This window comes from Montipora capricornis, chromosome 8, assembly GCF_036669925.1.
Source record: "Montipora capricornis isolate CH-2021 chromosome 8, ASM3666992v2, whole genome shotgun sequence".
Classification (NCBI taxonomy): Eukaryota; Metazoa; Cnidaria; class Anthozoa; order Scleractinia; family Acroporidae; genus Montipora; species Montipora capricornis.
In genome coordinates, this window is record NC_090890.1 from 46,016,473 (window position 1) to 46,043,972 (window position 27,500).

Here is a 27,500-nt window from a genome sequence, read left to right on the forward strand (position 1 = left end):
ATATGGATTAATCGCGAAAGACTTACTAGAGCAAAGTTCTATTTTGAGGTGACGTTTGCGTCGCCGTCGCCGTCGTAGATCTTAAGGTCCCTAAGGTGAACGAGATGCTTCCGTGAAGTATACACTTTTCCAGCGAACAATTTTTTGAAACAAACAACATATTTGCTATTAGAGGCAAAAACCCCTTCTATTTCATTACGTGCGTGAAGAGAAGAAACTCAATCGTGTCAAATATGCGCAATATTGCAACAAACTAAATTTCAGGATCAAACCGTTTACATGAAGAACCTTTTCCTTGAATAATGAAGCACAAAATACACGACAAGCTTTCTTTCAAATAATTCTTGGTTGTCACATTTCCAATTATTTTTTTTACCTGAAGACTGTGCAGAGTTGATCACAGATCCACGTAAGGTGTTCGATTCATTCTCTGTCTTTGTTGAACCCAATAGTTACCAGAGAATTTTCCATTTGGTTTCAGTGTTCTACATAACAGCACACTTGATATATATTATTTTAGAAATACAGCTCACTTTGATTTCGGCTCGACGGGCGATAGATTGTTGTCGAAGTCCATTACTCGTCGCTTTTGAGATTCCAGGTGTTGGTTTTTCACCGCCTGCCTAGTTTATCCAACTGACTTTCCATTATTGAGCTCCATAAGGGTATATTTTGTTTAATGATCCACTAACACGCCATTCGCATTACATGACTTTCGACGCCATTGCAGGCTAAGTTAATGATTCTACTGTGTCCACCAGAGAAATCTACGCATTTCCACTACCCTCTCGATCCTAAGAAAATACGCGCAGAAGGCTCTATGCACAAAGACACCACTTACCAGGGGAGTGACAGGCAAGACTTTTACCGACACGGAAGAAAAAATAATAATCACACCGAACAAATGCCACACACTGTCCGACTGGGATTGCCACACGGCAACCCAGTAAATACCCAAATTTAGGTTTTAATGAAGAACGTCAACACTTGAGGATTACTTTTCATTTTCTCCCCTAAAGTAGGCGCCGTTTCGACCAGTGTCACTTTTCGAGAACGATAAAAGGTAAAGGTAAAGGTGAAAGTGACTGTGAGAGTGGCAGAAGCATTGGCACTAGAAATGACAATAGGGAGCTTAAGATTTTACGACGGCGACGGCAACAACAACGCCGCAAAACAATGATATCATTGGTTAAAACAGCATAAATAATCGTGCTGCACGCGCTGCACGGAGTTTAGGACGGATTCTTGCGGTACTCTGCGTAAGGACGACGTGAAATTACCAAATTTGAGGTTTTGACGACAAAGTGAGCATGCAAAAGATAATCTTTCATTCTCAATTTTCACTTTGTAACTGCTGGGGTACCAATTTATCTTTAGGATACTTCGCCCAAATTGTAAGAAGTGAACGAGATAATATAAACGCGAAAGAATTATGATAAAGCAAAGTGATATTTCGAAGTGACGTTTTCGTTGAAGTCGCTGTCGTAGATCTTAAGGTCCCTAATGACAGCGACAGTGGCAGGGACAGCAACGACAACAATGTCAGTGGAAACGGGAATTTGGCAAAGCCAAAATGCGTTCTTGCAAAAGTAAACCTTCCCCCCCCCCCCCACCCCGACGGAAACGTGCCTTTGTGAACCTCCAAGCAAAATAGAACTTTTTAGCATCATCTTGTTTTAAAAATTAAAAACTAAAGAGATTTGTTCTCCCGCCTCCACCACTCAAGAAAACAAAGGGCAACGTTGGAGAACTGATGAAATAAATGACGAAAGAAGACATTACCTGTTGGGTTGCCTGTAAGTTCTATTTCCTTAATCTCGTTGAGCCTTGATGGTGTTTTAGACCCATCTTCATTGTCGATTCTTAGAATGCGGTAAGGCTGATTGGCGTTTCTGTTGTTTTGAATATAAACCGTTCCTGCTCCTCCTCGTTCTGCCTGGCTTGTTCCTCCATGGCTTTGATATGACCCAATGAATGTGTAATTCCCGTTGTAGTACACAGCTATACGTCCACCAGCGCCACTGCCTCCGTACGGGGGAATACTAGAAGATCCAGATCCGCCGTTCACTGTTACATAGCCTTCACCATCGTAATTTAATGCACGGATAACGATGCTACCCCCCGCCCCACCGCCGCTCGGATTAACCGCACTTCCGGGTTCTCCATTCGCTTGCACTCGCCCCTCAAGTCTCAACATTTCCGAGATTTCAAACACAATGCGCCCACCTCCTCGTCCACCTACCACGTGTAAGCCATCGCCTCCCCGCTGCCATACTCCGTAGGCTCGTACATAGAGTCATAAGAATAAGAAGCCTGAAATGCGGCCGATCCCCGGCCTCCACGACCTCCGTGACCTCCACCTCCGGCCCCAGTATTAAAGGAAGTCTGGCGCTTGCCAGCCCCTGGGCCACTTTGAGAGCCATGTCCTCTGTAATCCGCCGTCACAGTGCCTGGTCATGACAAAAGAAAACAAAACGGAAGCGGATGAACAAGCGATTGGTGCCATTTTTTTCTTATAGAATAACACATCTAGAAGCAAAACTTTTAAAAAGAATCAGTATACAAGATACTTGTGAGGCCGTGGATACAGAAATTTATTCCTGCAACGGTTACAATATTTTCGGGAGCAAATCCCACGCGAGGTAGCAAAGGATAATTATTCGGTGTTTGAGTGGCCAATCAGACCGTCGCGCCTCCAACGCCATACACAGTTTATAAAATTCACGGTATATAATACTAATTCACAGTATATAAAATAAGTATATAATACCCGGTAACTTAAGACCACTGTTTTAGTATATACTATTTTAAGATATCTGCAGGTATCGTACAACGTCTAAAGAGAGAGAGAAAAATTTAGAATAAGAGAATTTTCATGCTTATACACCATATGTGGTTTCGCGTTTACACAACGCTTGATTTCTCTGGTAAAGACGGATAGCATGCAAAAAAAACCAAACTGCAAGCAAGTCGGTTGTCTGCCAGTTGCAGTAGAGTTAGACCTGGAACACCGAGGACAAATCCGGCTAATAACTCATACTAGCCCATATATAGAGCAGCAACTATAGTTAACAATTGTTAGCTCTTGTTTGGACGTGTATTGTTTACTTCCATATATTATGATTTGGGCTAACGTGGATCATATGCCGCAGCCAGTGAGTGGACAGAGTGAGATTTGAACCCGATGCACACGCATGCAAACCCAACGCCTGACCACGGGACAAGGTCGCCTCCAAAATTACTGTAAATTACTGGGCTCTACTGAAAATCTAACGTTACCATGGGCGTTGACCCTTATTTGAAACGATACAAATTTACCTGCAACATCAATAGTAGCATTGACCGAGTCCAGATAAATATCATCAACGTTTGCCAGTCCACCAGCATTCACCACAAAGCGTATCATATATAGACTCACTGGACCATGATCCGGAAGCTTAGTTGTGTGAAGCAGACCAAGTGACTTGATTGACAGATTGGTAAACCGGAAGTGACCAAGCTCCTCGCCAAGTGAGTTTCCGCCGGACCAAAGGAAAAGTTTTCCATTTCTGTCGATGGTGTAGTCATCAGAGTCTAACAGCGTTCCGTTGATTTCCATAAAGACTTCTCGCAATGACAACCTTCGAGGTACTTCTAAAGACGCGTTAAAATACACCAATGTGTTAATAGGAAAGTACAAATCAACAAACTTGAATACAACGGACTGGAAACGCCCAATGTGAAGCACGCCGCTTCGATCACCCCGAAGGGTGTGTGCGTAAAACGTCACATTCTCACGCGAAGCGTCTCCGTAGAAAGCCACGTGCGAGTTGCCGTGAAGATGAAATTCGTCCAGGGTGTATTTGTTGGCTTCATGAAGCCACGTGACTGCACCGATGTATTTTGTATCGCTGTATATTCCCTTCATAAGATGACGAAGCCTTCCTTGGGATTTATCCACAGCCCACGGGTAAGCTAATCCGTAGTTATTTATCTTCAAAACGCGGTATATCACTTTGCTCCCGTTTCTGGTCTCCAAATACACAGTTCCAGAGGCACCCGGTTCAACGCCACTGTCTCCTCCCTTTGTTGTGAGCGTTCCATTAAAATTAACCATAAATGTGTGGTAAATTGATATGCGTCCACCTGAACCCCCTCCTCCGTGACTGGGAGACCCCGACCCTCCTTTGGCACTGATGGTCCCGTAGCCGTCAAACTCTTCGCAGTCTATCCAGACACTACCACCACTGCCTCCCCCTGCTGTGCTAGGCGGAGGGCCGTCTTCTCCGTCTGCTGACAAATGTCCATCAAGAATCAAATGACGTGTGACAATCTTTATGGCCCCGCCTCCTTGTCCGCCAAGTCCACTTCGGGTAATCTGGTTTTTATATGGACCAACGGTGCTGGTGCGGTAATCACCGAAGTACAGGTTGCCTGACAGAGAAACAAATAGGTTCTTTAAAACGATTTTACCCCATGATAGCTTAACGAAAAAAAAAATGGATCGTAAGCAGTATTTAATACCGAACCAAAAGGAAAACCTTTTGTTCCACCTACGCATTCCTGTAAATTCTCAAAAGAGGTTTCATCAAAGCAGAGTCAAGTATATAAACTGACAGACTGCCATATTTCAACTCGTCGGAAAATGCCTGTAATTCATACGTTATTTATACCCTTGTTGTTGATTTAGTAATGAAATTTCAAAATTACAAGAAACAGTCCCATTTAGGTGCGGTCTGTAGAGTTGTTGCCTAATAAATACGGACAGTAATACGGACAGTGTGATACTTGAGCTCACGTACCATATTCACAGCCAATTTGACGCAAAGGAAAGCTAATTAGGTTCTAATAGCACGCATTTCACAATGCTTAGACCGAGATGAATTTATTAGACCATTTTCGAATTCTCACGGCTGGACTGGATCTAGCATGGAATGGAGGCTAACGCGGGCAAACCTTTTCAAATGCAAATTAATTTGCCCGCATTAGCTTCCATTTCATGCTAAATCCAGTGCAACCGTTAGAATGCGAAACTGGCCTATTGCTTGCATACTGATTGATTACGTGCACCTGTTCTGATTGGCTTAAGTGTGGTTTTACAACACTCAACTGAAAATCTCTGTGTGGACTAAATGATGTTATAAACTTCTTTCCACATACCATAATGCAAACCGTATCCTCCAGCGCTGCCATAATCGAAGGGTTTTATGTAATCACCGTAAAACTGACCCACCCGAGTTACTCCATTTCCTCGTCCCCCGGTCCCAGCGTAGCCAGCTCCTGTGGCGCCTGATGTGCTCCCGGTCCCTTGCCCAGGTCCCTCGGATGGCTGAAACTCGGTTCCAGATCGTCCCTCCTTTGTAACGTAACCAGCATGATTATGACTGAGTTTTCCTCCCGAATTTATCCTAAGCAAATGGTCAATTGAGATGTGTAGCTTATTGTTTGATTTGAAGTGACCACCACCAAAGATCTAGTGAAAGAAGGGAAGAAATAATATTATAGAATATAATTTTATGTGAGTTCTTCATAAACAGATGACCCAAATGACCCGTGAAGTTAAAGCACCAGTTATTCAAATTCTTATAGTAGAAGTTTAGCGATTTATGCTTCGGAGACTTCAGTTGAAAATGAAGAATTTACTAATGACGAGGAAAACGAGGGCGACTCGGGAAGGTTGTTTTTAACTCCAAAGCCACAGAAATGTTTTAAAAAGAGTTCTTAATGTTTGCCATAGATGGAAACGCAGAACCTTGTTGACACTGTTCTCTTTTTTGCGAACCACAGAATATTGGACTTTGCCACGCGAACGCGCTATTCTTAAAACAAACCGATTTTCTTCTTCATGTTAAAGGAGCATTTCTTTGTCTCGAGTTTTTGAATTCAGGAATTCTGTTCAAAGTGGATGTGTACAATAATTCATAACCCTGTTAAGTCTTGAATCAAACGACAAGGTCTGGAACCCAAATACTCTTTTTTAAAGATATATATTCCCACTCTCAACTCTCAGGTCCATTTACCGCGCCTGGCTCTACGAGTTCTGATAACTGAGTTTCGACTGTTATGTCGGACTAAACTAAATATAACACTCTCACCGTCAAGTTATAAAGAGACAAAACGCTCTTCAAGTTCTTGTCAGAAGAATGCAATTCGAAGACTCCCCTGTCTTGGACGTGAAGGGACTGGAGCGAGTATTGCCCAGGGGCTGTGTCCTTGCCAAGACTGGAGTTTGAATCAGTAAAGAACGATCCTTGATCAAAGACGAATAAGTCTTGAACGCCCCAAATCTACAAATACAAATTAGACGGAAAGGTAAGTCAACATTTTTCACATGTCGTCTGCTGTTAGGAAGTTAGTACCCCACCTTCAAGATTTAACAAATTGATGTCAGTTTTTCATGCGTCTGTCCTGTTATTGATCATGAATTGCGTCATAACATTGTCAAAGTAGCTGTGGATCCAAGAGGCAGAGGGGTCAAAATTAAGTCAAAACACGAAAAGAAAGCGAGACAAAAATGCGAGAAACTGCAGTCTCACGTGAGCAATATTGCGTCATTATCGCATAAATTATAAATTTATGTGTCTGTCCGTTTATTGACAATAAAAATTAGCCAATGAGCGCGCGAGAATTTTTGCATCGTTGTAAAATAATAAATTGAAAGTGTATGCATTATCGGCGGGCGCGCTTGCGGGCGCGTTAAGAGCAAAGAGGCTACGCGATATACATTTGCAGCGCCAAGGCACGAAAAATCGGAAAACGCCTCCCTTTCGGTTGCATTCCATAGTCTACAAATGCCTCTGTTTTAACTCCCCAAGAGCTTCTCAAGTCGTACGCGAAAATGAAAGCAAAACGATGAAAATTGACTAAAAATGAACTCTTATGCGCGTGTTTTCCTCATGTGGCCCCGAACTTTTGCTTGCTTCTTTCTACGTGGAAGTTACGAAATTTGACCGCGATTTGACGAAAAACACTTAAATACCAAGGAGTCAGCAACGAGGATTTTGCATCCAGCCTTTCATCATTAATTATTGGTCCAAAGTCGTAATGTCCTTCTTCCCGGGAGAAAATGCTACCTCTGTAATTATATTCAGTTTACAAATGGTTAGACTTTCAAGTCTCATCGAATGTGGATTATTGCGCATTGGACACGTATCACACCCTAGATATTAACACTGAATGACATGTCTAGCTGCATGTGGTCAGCCTGACTAGATTACGTTTGAAAGGTGTCTAAGTGAATGAGACACGACAACCAGAGGACAGGCAGAAGACAGACTTTTTGGCGAATACTAGAAACTCCTTAAAATACGATTCACTGATTGCAAGTAAGGAAGTCATCGTACAGGCTGTGATTTGACAATCTATCGCAATCAGTCAGCTATGGTATCATAACTGGCCATCAATCTTAAAGAAATGGCAATAAGGCCGGAAAGATATAAAAGGAACAATAAATGAGGAACAAACCTTTCCTGACGATTTAAAACTGACTGTCTGCAAGAATGCGCGCCTTGGCAGCATCATGCTTCCATTTTCGTAAACACGCAAGCCGAATGGGATGTCGGGATCAGTAACAGCAACAGAAAAATTTTGATTGTATCCTACATGAAGAAAGCCACTCTTGTCCCCATAAAGTCGGTCGGCATGAAAGCCAACGTGGGCCTGCAAACCATTGAGTGGCATAACTGCAAGTTGAGCAGATCCCAGAACAAACACTTCGCTAAAGGTGTGATAATTGGTGCCAGCTGCTGGCTCTATCCATGTTCGCGCGCCGTCAAAACTTCTATGCTTGTACCTGTATAAGCAATGAGTGAAACAAACAAACTAAAGGAATGCCGATAGTATAGAAAAATTCTCACTACCAGGTTGGTTAGGTGACGTACAGTCTGGCTGTTGCACTGAGCGAAACACTGAATGACTTATCCATCTATCTATCAAGGTGTAATTTTAAGTGCTATATCCACCTGTATCTATACATACATACGTTTATTTCACGTCCCCAAGGGGCTTTTCAGTGAAATACAAATACAACAATGAAATACAATAAAATAATTCTATATGAATAAAATTTAAAATGCGCTAAGAAAAACAAATGCCATACTAATGCGGTATTGGATAAATTCAGCTAGCTATCCATTAAGAGTCTTTTCCTTATCAAGGTTTTAAACTGAGCTAACGATTGACTTAACTTAATTGCTTGAGGTAGAGCGTTCCAAAGAGATACCATACGATAGTAAAATGATCTTTGGCCAGTTGCGGTTTTAAATAACGGTATATTTAACAGCTGTGAGTTTCTAGTTTTGCGTGTTGATATTGATGAACGTTTAATGAACTGATCAGATAGATACCCCGGAACAAGGCCATTCATGCATTTAAATGCCATAATTGAATCGCGATAATACATGTGTTGTTTCACGGGGAGCCAGTTGAGTTGTTTGAGAATGGGAGTAATATGATCGTATTTCTTTGACCCACTAACAATTGTACAAGCAAAATTCTGAACAGCTTGGAGTTTAGCAATGTTAGATTGTGAAGTATTGCTCCAGACTGAAGAGCAATAAAAAAGTTTACTAAAAACTAACGCATTGATAATAATAATTAAAGTGCGTTTGTCAAAACAATGTTTAACACGATTTATCTGGCCTAGTCGCGACATACAAGAAGCGACAGTTGCAGTGACATGATCGTCAAAAGTTAAACTTGTGTCCAATATAACACCAAGGTCTCTGGCAGCCTCCACTGGAGCAAGCTGTTTTCCAAGGAACGAAATCTTGAAGTTGCGGGTCTTGGCGGCCCCATGCTTACTGCCACAAACTAGGAGCTTCGTCTTGTCAGGGTTTAACAGTAACTGGTTATCGAAACACCAGTTACGTATTCTTGTAAGATCTTGATTTATTTCTGCGACTATACGTGATTGATCTTGAAGCCGGAAAGACAGCAAGAGCTTAGTGTCCTCCACGTAGCACTGGACAAAACAATGTTGTGGAACTGATGGCAAATCATTCATATAAATGTTAAAGAGGAGTGGCCCTAAAATACTCCCCTGAGGCACTCCACTGGCCACGTGTAGGCGCTCTCCGATGATGCTGTCCCAATCGTGACAACCTGATAGCGAGCGGTTAGATAACTACGAAACCACTGCAAAGCTAAAGGCGAGGCACCGATGTCCTGCAGCTTGACAAGAAGCAAGTTGTGATCTATACTGTCAAAGGCCTTGCTCATGTCAAGCAGAATTACCGCCGTCAAGTGCTTTTTATCAATCGCACTCAATATCATGTCGGTGGTCTGAATCACAGAGGTTTCGGTGGAGTGTTTCTCTTTGTTACCACTTTGTTTGGTAGATAAGCGACCTTTAGAAGTTAGGTATTCCATAAGCTGATTGTGAGCCACTCTCTCGCACACTTTTGATAGAATAGGTAGAAGTGATATAGGTCTGTTATTATTGCTATTTCGTGATCGCCTTCCTAGGGTATTGGTTTCACCTCGGCAATTTTCCACACATTTGGGAAGCAAGCAGTAAAAAGTGAGGTGTTTAAGCATTATCTATCTAAGTGCTATGCCTAATAATGAAAACGAGCCCACAACAAGAACAGAGAAACCGTCGCACTCTAACCAGGATGAAAATTGAACCAACGACCTCCGGATTAGGTCACCATTACCCTACCGAATGAGCCACAAGGTCAGACAACAGCAGACAGTGGGAATGTGAGGTTTCATTTCACGGAAGTGAACACGTAAAAGGAAAAAGAAGAGATACGCTTTTTCAAACGTTGGCCGCGTAGTACACCCATGTTAAAGTGTTATATATACCCATGTAATCTATCTGAGCGACAATTTCTGTCCTTGTGTAGGCCCGTTTTCGTCACTAGGGCTAACGTTCAGATGGATTAGAAGGAAATACACTGTGACAAAATTCTGTTGATTTATAAGTGCTACGTGGCCAACGTTTGAAAAAGGTATCACAAGGTATCCCTTCTTTCACTCACTCAATCACTCACTCACTCACTCATTGACCGACCGGCTAACTGAAAAAATGACAGTCCACCAGACAGCCTCGGACAGATGACAAGCAGACTGACTGACTGACTGACTGACTAATTTATTATTTGGCTGGCTGAATGAAATACTAGTTAACCGACTGCCTGACTAACCTGACTGTTCAATGATGCTACACGGAGACATTTCGTTATGAAATATAAGCGGTACAGTACCTGTCTGATAACTCCTTTCCTTCCACAAATATTTCCAACTCAGTCAGACCCGATTTACTACTGCTATGGTCCCCATACAGCTCAACAAAAACCCGAGTAGCATTTCGTCTGACAGGCATTTCAACATAGGATCCTTGGGTACAACCGTTTGACAATTGGACGTAATTACTTGTGACAGGCACGTCACTGACGCCATCATTTGTGGTAACCTGAGGACGAACATCTTTAGCAGTCAAAGATATTGCAGTGAAGATCCAACATGAGCTTAACCGGAAGTAGGATAGAGGAAGCATTGAGGGTTAAAACAGGCACAATCCTCTCATTAATCATAAAAATATTTCTCAAGGCAATTAGCGCAGTCAGTTTTAAAAGCTTTGTTGAGGCAGTTTTGGTAATTTTAGATTAAAACTGTGCAAAAAGTTTATCAAATCACTAATTCTAACACGCCCAACATTCCTGCTAGCCCAAGATGACATCCAAAACATTTCAGCGGGATGATCTAACCATATAAAATTTTCCCGTCTTGTTTAAACGCTGCGCCACGCTTGAAAAAGTGGTCGTCCCATCGACAGATACCGAAGAAGAGCACAGTAGGCGAAGACGTTTTGATTAAACTTCAACGTCTTTGAAATGCCAAGCACCGCAAAAATATGCATTAAAATGCATGCCACATGTGCATCACGATCATTTTGCCAATTTTAACTAATGATATTCTTGTTTTGTTGCGTTGTCATTGCCGTGGCCGTCGGTCGTTACTTAAACCCTCGAACCTTAATAGCAGTTAAACAAACGCCGACGGTAACGGTGGTTTCTTTGAAAAGACGACGACGGCCAAGGAAACGACAACACCATCCAGAAAACTATATTATTATATACTCAACAAAATATCTTGTTTCTGATTGGCCAATGGCGAATGCGTAAATAGATTATAGTGAGCAATCCAGGTTATAGAGTGCAATACAGAAGTTGCTATGGAAACACCGGGGAAGCGCCAAATTTGAACACCAAACTGAAAAAAAATGGCTGACAGTCGGTTTGCATTGTCAAACCAAAACATCGTTGAAAAACTCAAAGAAAATGCGAAAAACAAAAACACGGTATAAGCTACACAGACCTGGTTGAATGTCTGGCAAACATGGGCGACTGAAAGAAAACTAAATCCCAAAACTGGAAGAATACGAGCACGAACAAAGTAGCGCGTTTGAGTAATTTTGTTGAGAATATAATAACTAAAAAATCGCATGAACCTGCTCGTGCATTTCGTGATTTATGGTCACTCGTGATGTTTTGAAAGTTCTCAAATTGCACTCGCCTACGGCTCGGGCAATTTTGAGAACTTCCCCAGAAATCACGAAATGCACTCGCATTTTATCACACTTCATTTGAGGTTTTAACAACTTAAGCGTACAAATGCAAACCTTTCATTCTATATTTTTACTTTAAAACTCGTAAACTCGTAAACTACTTTCTCAAATTCCGTAATACACCTCTTTTACCCCCTCCCCACCCCCCCCCCCCCCACCTCCCACAAAAATAAATGCAAGGGTATTGTTTTCGATATATCTTGGGACATCTTTATGTCCCAAGAGAAATCGAAACAAAGATTATGCAAAATTTTGAGGAGCTAACAAGATGTATTATGGGATTTGAGAAAGTAGACAATTCTTTTTAGAAAACATGGTATGAAAAGAGAAACCTTAAATAATAATGACCACAACCGGGTTTTCTGAGCCCGCGAGACTGAGAACCCCCAGCAAACCATTGTTTTAACGAAAACCGCTGGTCAGCAACCTGGTTCTGGTCATTGCTGTCTAAGGTCTTCCGAATGAAAAGTGATATTTCGAGGACGTCGCCGTCGTCCCTAATAACCAAGTGCACGCTGCCTCAAAGAGAGACAACGGTTCTCTGGTCAAGAGTTCAACCTATAATCCAATTAGACTTTCAAATCTTCTCTTGGAGCTATTGCAGGTCACCACTGAATTAGGTTCAGGAGGAAGTCATATTGACCGAATCCATAAATAGCGGTCAAAAAGTTAGTCTTTTGTTTATGTGCTAATGAGACTCACTAGCCTTGCTCTCAAGCAACATTTTGTTTTGTATTTTGTCCATACAAACGAGGCTAGTGAGGCTAATTAGCACATAAACAAAACAATATTTTTTTAGTCGCCATTTATGCATTCGGTCTATGAGGGAATCTTTGCTGACGTCAGTATTTACATTTTGTTTCATTAAACATTTGACTTTGCTAACAGAATGCATCATACTATTTACATGTTTACTTCAAAAGGTAAAAGGTAAAAGAAACTAGTTTAGTTTAGTGAAATCATCACTTTTAAGCGTTGTAGCTTTGATAAAGAGTTCAGGAGGAAGCCATATTAACGGGGGAAGACTAAATTTCCATTCATTTCTAAAATAGTTAATAGTTCTACTTACGCGGAATTTGGGCCGAGCTCCTGTGCAGTATGGGTACAGTCTTATGTGGTTGATAAACATGGATGCCTTCAAATCAAATGTCAGTTTTGTGTACTGACAGTTTGATAAATAGAAATCACATACACCGGTAGACAATACTTGGTCAAACAAATGCGCAATAGCCCATACTTGACAGCTGTAACACGAAGTACAAGAGGAACAACCACACGGGTACAGACTGCAGCTTGATGTAACAGTCACACCATTTGGTGCTGTATATGTTTGAGATCGGCTTGGGCTACCACCTGACAGGTCTAAAAGGCGACCGTTGTTCGGAATTTCGTCGTCAAGAGATCGCTGCCCATTATTATCAAGACGAAGCGTTGAAAATCCACTTCCAGTATGTTTGAGATAAGCAGTCCCGGCAGCACCGGCCTCTGCACCGGGAGTAGCACTACCACCACTGGTATCAAACTTTCCTCTATAAGGGTGGTGTGTGTCATTGTTGCCGTAATAAACTGCGATACGACCACCCGCACCTCCGCCTGAGCCTACGCTTCCACTGCCACCACGTGATTGTATTATACCTGTATGGCTTCCGGAGAGAACCTGCGTTTGAATTAAGATGCTGCCGCCACTTCCCCCACCAGAAGCGCTGCTGAAGTCCCGGCTGTTTACCAAGATACCACCATCAACCTAACAATAAAAAATCAACTTGTCTTTGGCATATTCGGTCACTTTCGTCTTTTTGATTGGGATCAACAGAGACAAATAGCTGTACCTTCGTTCGTTGTCATGTCACTAACCCAAACCGCGTGAATACTATCCTAATGTCAAAACCATGGCCGCCACAGTTTTCTCATTTTAAAAACGTTCTATTGTTATTATTGTTATTATTATTATTATTATTATTATTATTATTATTATTATTATTAATACTAATATTAATCATGTAAACAGCACTGAAATCAAATTTACATCAATTTTTTTTAAAGTGGTACTGTGATCAAAAAATCGTTTCCTTTTCTTCTTCAGATTTTGAAAGTGTGTTTGCGTAACTCCTGAATGGCAATTTTTACCTACAGTGTAAGTTTTGGATTTAAAACTGGCCGATTTGACCTGAGAGGGTTAGATCTAGGGAAAGTGACGTCATTTAATCACTGGCTTAAAATTTCAGCGTAGAACGCAGCTTATTATATAGGCAAAACACGACTTTAAAAGTCTGAAAGCCCGAAATTCCGGTGCTGCATATGAATTCTGCCGTGTACACAAGCATTGCACTCTTAAACTAGCGAGTCTTTGACGTCATTTTCTCCTCGATCCAGCTCTCTCAAGATTTCAAAAATGGCAATGCCGGACCAGTAAATAGGAAAATCCCTTTTTCAAATCAAGGGTCAAATCTTGGGTCACTTAGTGTTTAGTTAACATAGTTTTGAAATCCAAAGAAAAAAAGAACTGATGTTTTGGTCATAGTACCACTTTAAATAGTTACTTTACTACAAGACAATACAATACAATACAATACAATACAATACAATGCATTACAATAGAGCAACAATATATTAGGGTTAACAATAAATAAGAACTTAACTACAAAAAACAAACTGTGATGAATATTGCATATAATATATAGAATATCATACCTGTAACGTATGTTGAACTTCAATACTTAAAATCCCACCACCTTTCCCTCCGCTTCCATCACCACCACTTCCGTAGACTCTCGGATAGTACAAATTTCCGTACGGGAGGCCCCTCTTCATCCGGCATGTGTGATAACCCCCACAACGTCCTCTACCACCAGCTCCACCATGCCCTGCGCCCCCTCGCTGCCAGTTGTTCGTTCGCAAGCCTCCTGGTCCTTTGGTTGCTAAGTAACCGCCATCGCTGGCGTCAATATTGCCACCGTCATCAACGGTCAGGTTGACAGCCGATATATTCATATTGACTGTGTTGATTGTAGCTCCGCCTTCAACTGTCAGGACTTTGGCTTGTAAAACAAATGGATCGTTATGAGCGTTGGGACTGTAGGTTCGAATCTGTGATCTAGCCATGATTCTAACAGTCTCGTTGAACTTGTAAGTACGCTGAATCCTCTCCCCAGTCGAACCAGTTAAGTAGCAGTGAAGTGCTCCGCCGTTCAGGATTGTGAGATTTCGTATGTGATCAAGTGTTCCTTCCACGTGCACTGCGATATTGTTCATCTTAGAAATTGGTGCAAGTCCAAGGTATCCACCCTCGTAGACGTGCGCGCTGAAAGGAATATCTAAAAACAGGCGATGCAAATTCAGGACTTGGTTTTGCGAGAGGTGTATCATTCCTGAGCGATCCCCGATCATGTACCGAAAGAACAACGAAGCGGGACGATTCACCGGCTCGGGTGAGATCGCCAAGTGAGCTCCTCCGTATAATTGTAACTCCTCAAAGTGAAAATCATGAGTGCCGTTAGCAAAATGATGGTTCCCTGACTCTGGCATGATCCAAGCACGACATCCGTCTTGTGAGAGATCATTATAGTCTGATATTCTTGTTTGGAGAGGGTGTTGTCCACCATTATCAACCAGCAGGGTCCTATGGGTATGGACAAGGTGATAAAGAAATGCGGTCCCAGGCCCTCCAGCTTCAGTATTAACTGCCCCGCCCTTGGAACCGCCTCGAACCTGGAAGGACCCTGTGTAGGTAGTGTTTTCGGAGAAGTAAACAGCTATCCTTCCACCAGCCCCTCCCCCAGAGTTGCTGCCACCGTCACCGCCAATTACTGTGATGTTTCCAGTTCCTTACAAAACAACAATATTTTAACAAAGCTTTATTTCAAATAACACTTTAAAAAATCACTATAACAGCCCGCATAAGAAGCCTCGATCCACGATTTTTTCGAGAATCGAGGATCGAGAACCGAGTTTTGCGGATTGAGTTTTGAGGGACTGTCAACTTACATTCGCACGGTACTGTAAAGTAAAATTGAGTAAACATTATACAAAATGATTTTCCAGCCTGCAGCCTGAGGAGCCTGCCGTTTAAAAGAAGGCATAAATTCAAATGACGTTAACTTCGTTGAGACACGTGCACCCATCTGGAAAGAGATAATCATTTACAAGCTTGGTGGAGATGAAGTCAGGACAGACGAATGGTAGTCCATTCCATGTTTTCATATTCTCTTTATTGTTGGTGCAGGTCCGCTGATACTTGTCCTGGAACATTTATGAAGATCAGTGGTTTCACGAAATCAAGCCTCGCAAAAAAAAAAATACACCTTTAAGAGAACTTAACAATTTACGTCCCTTGGGTAAAAGGTGCGCATAAATTCTAAATGCCAAATCGCATGAACACTTTCTCCTCAGTTTTTTAAGACTCTCTTTGTTAAGACAACCAGTCGCACATGCTTATCACTAAAAAAATCGGCCGGAGTTAAGATTCCCTACCTTTCATCCGATAGCAGTGCATCCAGATACTCCCTCCGCTGCCTCCTCCGCTACCAGAATCCCCGCCAGGGTCCGCGTTTGCCGTGACTTCCCCATCAATTTGAATGACATTCGTGACATTAAACCAGATTATACCGCCTCCTCTTCCAGAGTTTTGTCCGCCACCAGAACTTCCGAAAACTACAGGCTCATAGAGATCGCCATATGCTGTTCCAACTGCCGGCATGTGCATTCCCCGTCCTCCTCTTCCGCCGTACCCAGCTCCGGAGGAACCGTGAAGATTGAATGAACCCATACCTGGATTGATTATCCCGTGAAGTCCCGATCCTTGAGGGTGAGTCCTACCCAAAAAAGTCAACAGGGCAAGACAAAACATTAATTTGGTAATAGAATAAAAATTTAACAGATTGTAGCTTTTAACTGAAACGATTATGATGTAAATGAAATTTCTTTTCCGTTTTTCCGCATGTGTTTCCGTAATGTTGAAATTCGTGTGCTGTGACTAAGCAATGCAATTTTTTAAACTGCGTAACATAAAAAAAGCTGCCTTGAAAAGGCATCAAGCGTTTAATCTGTAGAGAAAAAAACAACGCTAAACGACATATGACCCATGGATGGGCAACTCAGAATTATATAATGATTTATGATTTCTTATTAATTCTGGATTGGTGCTTACTTATAATCTTTCTTTTTCCTATCTCAGTTACTTATGAGCTATTCACTACCAAGCCGTTAAATATTAAGTGTCTGCATTTGTCATCCTTGTTTAATCTCGCTACTCGGTAATTGGGAAATGAAGCTTCTCTGATGTGCCAAGGAGGGGACCTCTTAGAATAAGTCCTAAATAACAAAATAATACCTTATTTAACCACCTGTCACCTGGGATCTACACAACTCGTTTAAACATCAACGTGAAATCAAATAAGACATTGGTTTTTGAGGAGAGGGGAAACAGATTTACAGGGAGAAAAACCGCTCGGAGCAGAGAGAACCAACAAACTCAACCCACCTATGACGTCAAGTCTGGAAATCGAACCCGCGCCACATTGATGGGAGGCGACTGCTCTCACCACTGTGCCATCCCTGCTCCCAGGGTTTTTTGAGGTCTCCTCCCTACTTAATCAGTTTATTACCCTAATATTTAGCACTTATTGAATGAGGCTGAGTAGGATATCCACCGAGGCCGAAGGCCGAGGTCGATAACACCCTCTGAGATAATCAGTGATCGCTTCCGGCAATTCTACTTTTCAATAAATCCTGGATCTAGAAAAATGATTTGTGATTTACACGCAAAACGAGAAATATTAAAGCTTTTTGGTCGATCTCACTTGAGTTTAAACACCTCAAATAACTGTCACTTTTTTTCAGATAAAGTGCACTTGTACTAGGATTTCTCTCTAATGTTGCTGAAGACAATTTCTCGTCAATTTTCAGCTTTTGCCTGTGTCAGTCAAAATAGAAAAATGTCGACTTTTTTTCCGCTTTCTCCGTTTGACCTCCTCGATTGACAGCTGACAAAAAATGGAGCGAAACTCGTCTTCTGTGCTTCTGTGGAGGTGAAGATGGCGAACTGTGTCAAGATTAAGATGAACGAAAAGTTGATAAGGCTTAAGTCTTCGACTTTTACGGTGGAAAACAATGCAATGATTTTCAAACTTGATGTAAATCAAGGGATTTACTACTAGAGGCGTTTTTTTTCCGTGATGCGATGCTGATTGAACCTTTCTTGCTATTGAGCTGAAATTCGACCGCTTTAAAGTTTGTGCGCTGGGCATCTGGCCAGGGGGAGAGTTAAGATTTGTTCTTAGTGGCTTTGTTCTCCGGCAAGACAGTGGGATACTCAGGTAATTAATTACTCGGCGAAATTAGTTCGGCAGAGCCCCTCGAGGACGCGGGTTGTGTTGATATTGGTTGACTTGGCTCGCCATTCACGAAGTAAGTCTTGTCATAATCGTCCACGTTAAAAGACCCCGTTTCTGTTGATATTATTATCTCTCCTTCTTCTTTAAAACAAATATAAATGCCTTCATTTACATCAAGTTTGGAAATCATAGCAACGTTTCCCTCCGTAAAAGTGAAAGGCTAAAACCTCATCACCTTTTCATCCACCTTAATCTTGACGCAGTTCGCCATCTTCACCTCCACAGAAGCACAGAAGACGACAACGTTCTGTTCTGAGTTTCTCACCGTTTTCTGACAGCTGTCAATCAAGGAGGTCACGCAGAGAAAGCGGAAAAAAGTCGACATTTTTCTATTTTGACTGAAACAGGCAACATCTGAAAATACTCGAGAAATTTCTCGTCAGTGACGTTTTTGCAAAAAGCGAAATAAAGCAATAACTTAAGAAAATTAACTTCAGCAACATCAGAGAGAAATCTCTAAAAAAAACCCCACTTTATTTGAAAAAAGTGACACATATCTCAGCTTTTTTATACTCAAGTGAGATCGACAAAAAAGCCCTAGTATTTTTCGTTTTGTGTGTAAATTACAAATCAAAAAGGTGATTTTTATGTAGTTTTGCATTTTCAAGATCCAGGTTTTATTGAAAAGAAGAATTGCCAGAAGCGATCACTGATTCGAGATCTGCAGAATTCTTCATATCCTACGAAAGCCGAATTCAATAATTGCTTTATTATTTATTCAAAATATTACATTTCTTCACTCAAACTAGTAAACTACTTGCAGCCATTTCGCTCTTTGTTTTTCTGCTCACCAAAAATAACACAGCCTTATCCCCTGGTTTTCTCGGTCAATGGTTCAATAATCTGCAGCGGGCCGCATTTTGACGTCGTTTTCACGTAATCGGTTCAATAATCTGCAGCGGGCTGCACTTTTGACGTCACTGATTCAATAAGGCAAAATTCTTTCCAAATTTGGTCAACAACAGCCGGTTATGGTGAATTATGCGTGTGGTCTTAACCAATCAAAAACGAGGAAATATTTTGAATGAATAATAATATTTATTATGCGTGTCGGTGGTGAATAAGTGTTGACTTGATCAAAACCCAACATTTTAAAAATATATTTGGATATGAATTCATTGGAAAAGTAGCCATACGGAGATCATAAAAAATACCTGTTATATCCCTGTCCGTTAGCCGTCATCAGTCCGCCATCGTCAATCGTAATATTCTCCCCGAGTATAGTCATCCTTGTGCCATGGAATAATCCACCTCCTTCGATAAAGAACGCTCTTGCAATAATGATGATTCCATAGGGAATAATTGGAGAAGTAAAAGCGCGCATAACGCCATTATCCTGCACTCGCACGGTGTCAAACTCGAACGAACTGTTGGTTTGGTTTGCTGTTCTTCCACCGTCGTACATCCAGAATGCACCGCCATGATGTAACGTTAGGTTTTGAATGTGGTCGACCATGCCGGAGATAAACAATGTCACACCATGGACTTCGGTGTACGGAGCCAGACCGAGGTAACCACCAGCATAAACGTGCAGGCTGAAGGGAACGTCTATTTCCGGGCGGTGTAAATCCATGACTTGATTTTCGGAAACGTGGAGAGTTCCGGTGCGATCTCCAATCATGTAAAGGAAGAATAACGATGCATTTCGGCCAACAGGCTCGGTGAGCAATGCTAAATGGCCTCCCCCATAGATTTGAAGTTCTTCGAAGTGAAAATTACGACCCTTCCCGGCAAAATCGTGATTTGCTGACTGCGGTAGGATCCAAGCTCGGCAGCCATCGCGTGTCAAGTCCTTAGGGTCTGCTATGGCTGAAACCAGCGGTTTCTGTCCTCCGTTATGGATGAGCAGTGTGCGATGTGTGTGGATCATGTGATAAAGAAATACGGTACCCGGTCCTCCCGCTTCAGCCTTGCACAAATCCTCTCTTCCAATCTGACATCCAAGTGCCGCTCCACCTCGTGCTTCATACACGAAGTAGGTTGATGTCTCATTGACCTCAAAGTAAATTGCTATCCTCCCGCCTGCCCCTCCTCCCCCAGGGGCTCCACTGTAGGGGGATCCAGCACCTCCATTAGCAGCTATTCTTCCATAACCCTTGATTTTCTTACAGTACATCCAGATACTTCCGCCACTGCCACCGCCACTTCCGGGCAACGATGTTGCATCTTCGCCATTGGCCGATACTAATCCGTCAATATCAATCAATCCAGTGACGTTCATCCATAACATGCCCCCACCATTACCCCCTCGGGAACTAGATGATCCTTTGCCACCTGCGCTTCCAAATATGTAAGGTTCATACAGATCACCGTAGGCAAAACCAGTGTCTGGGGTACCACCTGTCAAGCTTCCCCGACCACCACTTCCACCATGTCCAGCTCCTGATGCTCCATTAGCGTCAATACCATGACCAGGATTTATAGTTCCATGGATACCGTTGCCTTGGTAACCATGTGATGTATTGTAACCCAGGCCATCAGCGATCAAAGAGCCGCCATCGTCGATGGTGATGTTTTCCGTTATGAATGTGAGGCGCGATCCTCGTACGAGTCCACCTCCTTCAATAAACACCGCGCGGGTTGTGAAAATGAGATCCGGGTCTTTGACTGGTGACGTAACACAATGAATGGCTCCAGTGTCTTGAACGCGGATGGTATCAAACTCATACTGGTTCTCTTTGACACGATTCTCTGTTCTCCCTCCGTGATTCAGCCACAAAGCGCCTCCATGATGAATCGTCACATTCTCAATGTAAGCAAGAACTCCACGCACGATAACTTCAACGCCATGAATTTGTGTGTATGGAGCGAGACCAAGAAAACCCCCGCTGTAGATTTGAGCGCTGAAAGGAAGATCGATCTCGGGTCTTTTCAAATCCATGACTTGCTTATCACCAATGTGGATCATTCCGCTCCTATCTCCGATCATGTATTTGAAGAACAGCGAAACGTTCCTTCTATCGTTTCCAGCGCGGGGCCATATACCCATGTGAGCCTTGTTGTAAATTTGCAACTCTTCGAAATGAAAATTATGTTTGTGGTCTGCAAAATGGTGGATTCCTGACTCCGGCATTATCCAAGCTTTTCCACCTTGCAAGAAAAAAAAAAAAAAAAAAGTCAACGTGAAAACCGTTTCCCAAGGCCCTTGATCGATTATTTCAAAAATCACAATCTTTTCCCCTTCGACACGCAAGATGCCTTTTGTTTGGCGTTAAATACTTAGGTTAAGTGACCGGACATGGATTCGGCTAAAAGCAGGGCGACTTTGGTGTAATTCCGAATGAAATAAATACAAGTATATCTTTCACCTTTGGTGTAATTCCTTTAAAGTTTTAGCACTCTTCTCATCTTAGTTTGTGAAAAAGGCCAAACACGCTTAGAATTAAGATAACCTTACAACAGACGTTCAAAAGTCGTGCGCATGTATTCAGTGGTCGAAAGTCATGATGCACTACTACTAAGTTGCATGCAAAGGTGGTAAGTAAAAATCGTAAAATCTAAATTGTCCTTAAGTTGTCGTATTTAACGCCTGTTAGTCTAACCAAGCTTCAAGCAACTCGGCCTAGATTAAAATCCACCGGTGTTCACTTCATTAAATAATTGTTAGTTAAATTCAACTATTGGTTAATTAAGGTAAGAATGACATTAAAACACGATAAGACCGTGGACTCTGTAGTCGATTGAAGCTGACAACACCGTTTCAGGTGAAAGAGAGATTAAGGGATTCTCGTACTAACCTGGACAATTTAAGCAATTGTGTCTTATAGACACCTGGAAAATTGAGGTGGTTTCAATGGAATTCGAAACCATGACCTCCAGGATGCCGGTACAAGGGTTTACCAGCTGAGCTATGAAACCACCGACACAGTTGGCAGCAGGTCAATTTGTTGGGCTCATGTATACTCGTGAAAGAACTCGACAAAATAAATGTATATATTTGAAACCCGGCTTATAGACGAAAGGGAGAAGCGACCCTCGCACTTATCAGAACAATTCCTTTCACGGGACCACATGAGCCCAACAAATTGACCTGCTCTCAACTAAGTGGCTTCGTAGCGGAGCTCAGGCGCGCGAGAAATGGGAAATCCGGGGACGGCAGTGTTCGGGCAATTTTCCTTGGCGGGAAATTGCGTAGAAGCGTTGCATTTGACAACCCGCGTTTCTCTGGCGGGAAATCATATTATGCTCAAATCAAAGCCAGTTTAGCTAAACGATTTGTGTTGCATTGGTTCTGAAGGTTTAATCTTGACAAAAACCAAGGACGATAACTATCATGCCAACGGGTAACGGCAGAGTAAATTCAACGGCCAAAAGTCAGGGTTTATGTGAAGAGAACAGGGAAAGAGAGCTGCAGAGAGCAAGAATGAGCAGAGAAAAGAGCTAGCGAAGAGGATCGTCAAAGGGAGCGAGTTAGGGATAGAGAACGGAGGCAGAACGGAGCGGGAAAGACACAGACATAGGAGGCAAAATTGTGGCGAAGAACATCGCCAAGTGGAATGAGAAAGGTCTAGAATAAACAGGAAAGGCAACATGAAAGAAAAATTCAGAATTGGAGGGAACGGCAGCAAAACAACAACTTGTTTACAGAGGTAAGTATTCACTAAGCGTATTTTCACATCAGTTTAAAATGGCGCGATGGGTAATTTTTATAGTCGTAAGCAAGTAAGATTTAATTTCGTAAGCTAACCTCAAGATTCGTATTGCATTTCTTTTTTGTGCAATAATATTTGCAAGATCCCTGTTGTAATTATCCGTTCTTTCAAATTCCGTGCTGTTGGATTTTGTCAAAGACGTGTCCAATCAAGTAGCGTCGCCTGTCAAGCAGTCGAAACAATAATTGGAGTTGCTTTGTCCCGCTGTCCTTCGCATTCTCAACTTCATTGCGCCCGTGACCAAAAGAAGTTATTCGGTTTTAGGCGGATCTTCGCTCACAGTTTAGTTTCTGTAACTTGTTTTAAGTGCACGAAGAACATTTAATATAATTTCGGCGTTGCGCGTTGACAGAGATAATGCAGTTTGCTCATTACCATGCAGGAAATGTCATTTATTTTAATTTTAAAGACGATTTTTTGTTCTCGTGATTTAGTTAACTTACCCGAAGTACGGTTTTTACTTTTTGTGGATCGAGACGTTCTTTGAGCGTATAAATAACCCGGGAGCTCTGCTTTTAGGCTTGGCTAAATCTATGTATTAGTCAGTTGGTAGGGCATTGCACGGCGTCGCAGACGTCATAGGTTTGAACCCCTTTGATACCGCCTAAATGTTTCAGGTGTCTAAAAAGTGACAATCATTTGAATTTTCCAGAAAAGTGCGAGGATCACTTCTCCCTTTCAAAACTTGACAAAGTTACTAAATCATTTAATTACGTAAAAAAGAATGTTTAGTATTTACCTTCTTCATCTAGTTTTGCGTAGTTTATGTGTTTATTTAGTGGTTTGCCGCCGTCATTATCAATAAGCAATGTTCGATGGGTGTGGACCAAGTGATACAGGAACACAGTCCCGGGTCCTCCATTCTCCACATTCTCCAATCCTCCCTTTGCTTTCCCTCCGTGCGCTAGATAACTAGATAGAAAGAAACCACCACATTACTATAAAGGGCATAATAGCTGGAAAAATACCATAACACACAAGTCATCTGAACGCAGGCAACTTTAAAATTAGTTCCTTGCGTGCCTTAAACTCTGACTCGCAAATCATGATTTCGATTTGACTTCCAATTTGAGTTCCTTATCTCAGCGCATTTAGCAGGCCCGGGTTCCAACGAAGCTTATGAACAATAAAGTACTGAAGAGCAGGACCTTCTACTTACAGTACAATGCTTATTACCTGAAGTAATGCTTATTACCTGAAGTATGAGAAAGTATCATTCTGATAGAAGTAAACGGCAATTCTTCCTCCCGCGCCTCCTCCGCCGTGGTAATATGAAGTTTCGGGAGATGATCCTCCATTTGCTGTGATCTTTCCGTAGCCTTTGATGACGTAACAGTGAATCCAGATGCTGCCACCACTACCCGCACCCCCCTCAGGAAGGGAATCAGTACCATCAGCAGAAAGGGCTCCATCGATTTCCAAAAGGTAAGTTACGTTCAAAAAGATTGTCCCACCGCCAACACCTGAAGCACAATTCGAGTCGAAATACATTGTAGAGCGTTTTTATATCTAATTCCTGAAGAAAACTCGCAACCGCTTCGATATGCTCCGTGTTTTTATTAAGAGTCTTTCACTAAACGTTTAATAAAACAAAACGTTTAACCGGTTAAAGCCAGTCAAAGGTAGAGTGGTTTTCAATTGAGTGTGGAAAGTAATTAGCGAAAAGGCCATTTTCGAGTTCATATCTGCTTCCCCTTCAAAGCGAGTCTAAGTGAACGGTTTTTCTTATGCATATTAGTTTTTATTCAGATGTAAAGTAGAACTAATTACCATCACAAAAACTTCGCACTTAGGCTCGCTTTGAAGAGGAGGCAGACGTGAACTCGGAACTTGGAGTCTCGCTCTGTTGTGCGACCCCCACCACAGCCCGTTTCTCTGTTGCGGTGAAAGTGATTAAATAAATAAATAAATAAATAAATGGCCTATTGCTTTGGTTTTGCATTACTTCACTCAGTGATTGGTTCAAAGTTCTCGCGTCATTTTTTCAACCAATCAGAAAAGGAACCAAAACAAATTGAGGCTTCCGCGTGCACATTTTCCCGCGCTTTGTGTCAGCTACGTGTAATTACTTCGAGTTTTGATTGGTTTACTGGATTGTCTCCGTCCTTTTTGATCGGCCAAAGTAATTACTTTGGTTTTGGGTGCCCTTTACAGTCTAAGCCTTAGCGTCCTATTTCTAGTAATTAGGTAAGCGCAAGTGTTTACGTTATTTTTTGGGGCACTTTGTAACCTCAATTGTCTGTATTTCCAGACAACAGCGATGTTGAAGTTGGGGATAGGAGGGGACACTTGTTGAAGATTATCAAAATCGTCGTGCATCTAATTACATACATTCCTGTACATATCTGACACAGTAGCTTATGACCAGGAGGCTGCAAACTCCCATATCTATCTCTTTGAAGTTACTGTTTGCTTAGACCGTCCACATTTCACTTACATCTAATCAAGAAAAGATACGTGGATGTGAAGCCTAATAATAACTTGAGAAAACGATGATGAGTTCAAGGTAAGTCCTTGTATCCTCAAGTCGAACAGACGTTTCCCTAGCTTTTACTTCAGGTTCAAATGCATATCATCTGGGCTCACCATGCGTTTTGAGGGAAGAATAAAAATAACTAAGATTCAGTATGGTCGGTACAGGAGCTGAATTTGGTTTTACCAATAAAATTAGACTAACGGGACCATTTCTTACGTAGAGGTATTTGTCACAATTGCTGAAACCTTCCGTGCTTAGTAATATATACAATATGAGCGGGCAGATCTTAATCACATTAAAGAAAATGCTGAGCACACAAGACATTTCCTTAAATTCAACTACACATATTCTTACCTGCTCTGCCAGATGCCCCACCTCCACTACTTCCAAACTCCACCGGCTCGTACATGTTCCCGTAGGGAATTCCAACCTTAGGTGTGTTTCTTCCCCGCCCTCCGGTTCCTCCGTGACCCCCACCGGAAGCACCAGATCCCGTTCCAGGACCAACCCCTTTGTTGATTGTTCCGTGAACACCCTGTCCTGTTCCATCTGACTGCTTGTACCCGCCTCCGTTCACTGTTAGATGGCCTTCTGTATTGATGCTAATGTTTTCAGCAAGGATTCTCAGATCACTGCTGTCGACTAGTCCTCCACCCTCGATGTGCAATACTCGCACGGTCAAATTCATTCCGTTGTGGGTAACTGGCGATGATATCATTTCTAAAACCCCTTCGAACTGCACACGGACAAACTCAAACTTGAAATCGTTCTCCAACGCTTCGTTTCCAGTTCGCGAGTTTTCCTTCAACGACAATAACCCACCATGATGCAGTGTGATGTTCTTAATGTAAGATATAACCCCATCTACGTGAATCTCAACTCCGTGAACTTCCGTTGAGGGAGCAAGCCCGAGGATTCCACCGCGGTAAACTCGAACATTGAATGGTAAATCAATGCTTGGTCGGATCAAATCCATAGTTTGGTTATAGCCGACGTGAATGGTACCGGAGCGATCGCCGATCATGTTTCGGAAAGAAACTGTAGCCGATCGATCATGCGGCTCTGTTAGTATAGCTAGCTGGGCTCTTCCATAAATTTGCAATTCTTCAAAGTGATAATTTTGATCCCCAGAAAAGTTATGATCCCCAGAGCTGGGAAGAAGCCAGGTTTTACCTGATATAAGATCCGGTTTTGAATAGTCACTGATGATGTGATGAGCAGCGGGAATGGCTTTTCTTCCAGCATTAGTTATTAGTAAGGTCCGGTGCTTGTAAATAAGGTGGTACAGGAACACGGTTCCCGCTCCCCCGGGAAGAGCATCCCCTTGTGCATTCCCCCCAAGGGTTTCAAAAACCCCGCTGTAGGTCTTGTTACTTCTGAAGTAGACGGCAATTCGTCCGCCAGCTCCACCACCACCGTGAAATATATTATGGCTGAAATTTAAAAAAATAAAAAGACCAATAAGATACAAGGCTATGTTTCCTATACGAGAGTACCCAACTACAAACGTTAAATTATTTACGTTACTAAATCGTATAATACTTGGTGCTTGATTTTGTCCGGTGCAAACCACTAACTCCCTTTAAAACCACTAAAACTATCACATAGAAATACAACAATCCCAGTTTCATAAGTCGAACCAAAAATGAAGCAATAAGTCTGGAGCATTTCCGGACTTACTCCAATGACGTATAACCTTTTTTGACCATGCAATTAAAGAGCATTAATTGAGTATTCTTTCTCTTTACTATTAACCACACGTGTACGACAACATAGCTGAGCATGGCGCAATCTCAAAATGAACAGTTAAGAGTTCCTTATTCAGTTAAGCAATGGTTGTACGGACCACTTATCATGTATACACACAGATCATTTTCACACGACATCACTACTTACTGTGTTTCGATATCCCCATCTCCACCGTTTGCCTGTACCGTTCCATATCCCTTCATCAAATTAGCATCGATCCATATACTTCCTCCACTACCTCCCCCTGAACGATCTTGCTGACCATTTGCACCGTTGCAGCTGATTGTTCCATCAACATGAAGTGTTTCATTGACATACATGCGTATTATGCTTCCACCGAGTCCCCCGAAACCACCGCCTCTGCACCCAAAATGCTGAGGCTCATACACGTGACCATATGCGACTCCGACTCGGGTCTGATCTCTCCCTCGACCTCCATTCCCACCGTGCCCAGCGCCCGAGGATCCATCGGAGCTTGTGAGGCCGGCACCAATGGTGCAGCTAAAATATACCACAGAGCAATTAAGAATCAGCCCTTTCGAGACTTAGCTAGGAAGCGTAATACCGAGTTTTCTTCGTTAAGACTAAAATATAATTTACTTCAACGATGGTTCTTATCTCTGATTTAGTTTCTAAAGATTCGTTGCTTCCAAAAGGGTTAAAATTTGTAGCTAATTTCC

The 27,500-nt window shown here is 42.2% G+C and overlaps 1 protein-coding gene across 1 annotated transcript in view; it reads right to left on the reverse strand.

Annotated features, from left to right (window-relative positions):
• LOC138014068 (uncharacterized) overlaps positions 1 to 27,500 on the reverse strand; it is a 134,135-nt gene that overhangs the window by 67,454 nt on the left and 39,181 nt on the right. Inside the window, 15 exon segments of the mRNA XM_068861097.1 lie at positions 1,783 to 2,265; positions 2,268 to 2,450; positions 3,319 to 4,413; positions 5,140 to 5,452; positions 6,075 to 6,266; positions 7,444 to 7,771; positions 10,188 to 10,396; positions 12,621 to 13,295; positions 14,243 to 15,375; positions 16,022 to 16,362; positions 19,098 to 21,033; positions 23,335 to 23,507; positions 23,791 to 24,058; positions 25,426 to 26,504; positions 26,968 to 27,321. Of these exon segments, the coding sequence (XP_068717198.1) occupies positions 1,783 to 2,265; positions 2,268 to 2,450; positions 3,319 to 4,413; positions 5,140 to 5,452; positions 6,075 to 6,266; positions 7,444 to 7,771; positions 10,188 to 10,396; positions 12,621 to 13,295; positions 14,243 to 15,375; positions 16,022 to 16,362; positions 19,098 to 21,033; positions 23,335 to 23,507; positions 23,791 to 24,058; positions 25,426 to 26,504; positions 26,968 to 27,321 (8,762 nt within the window).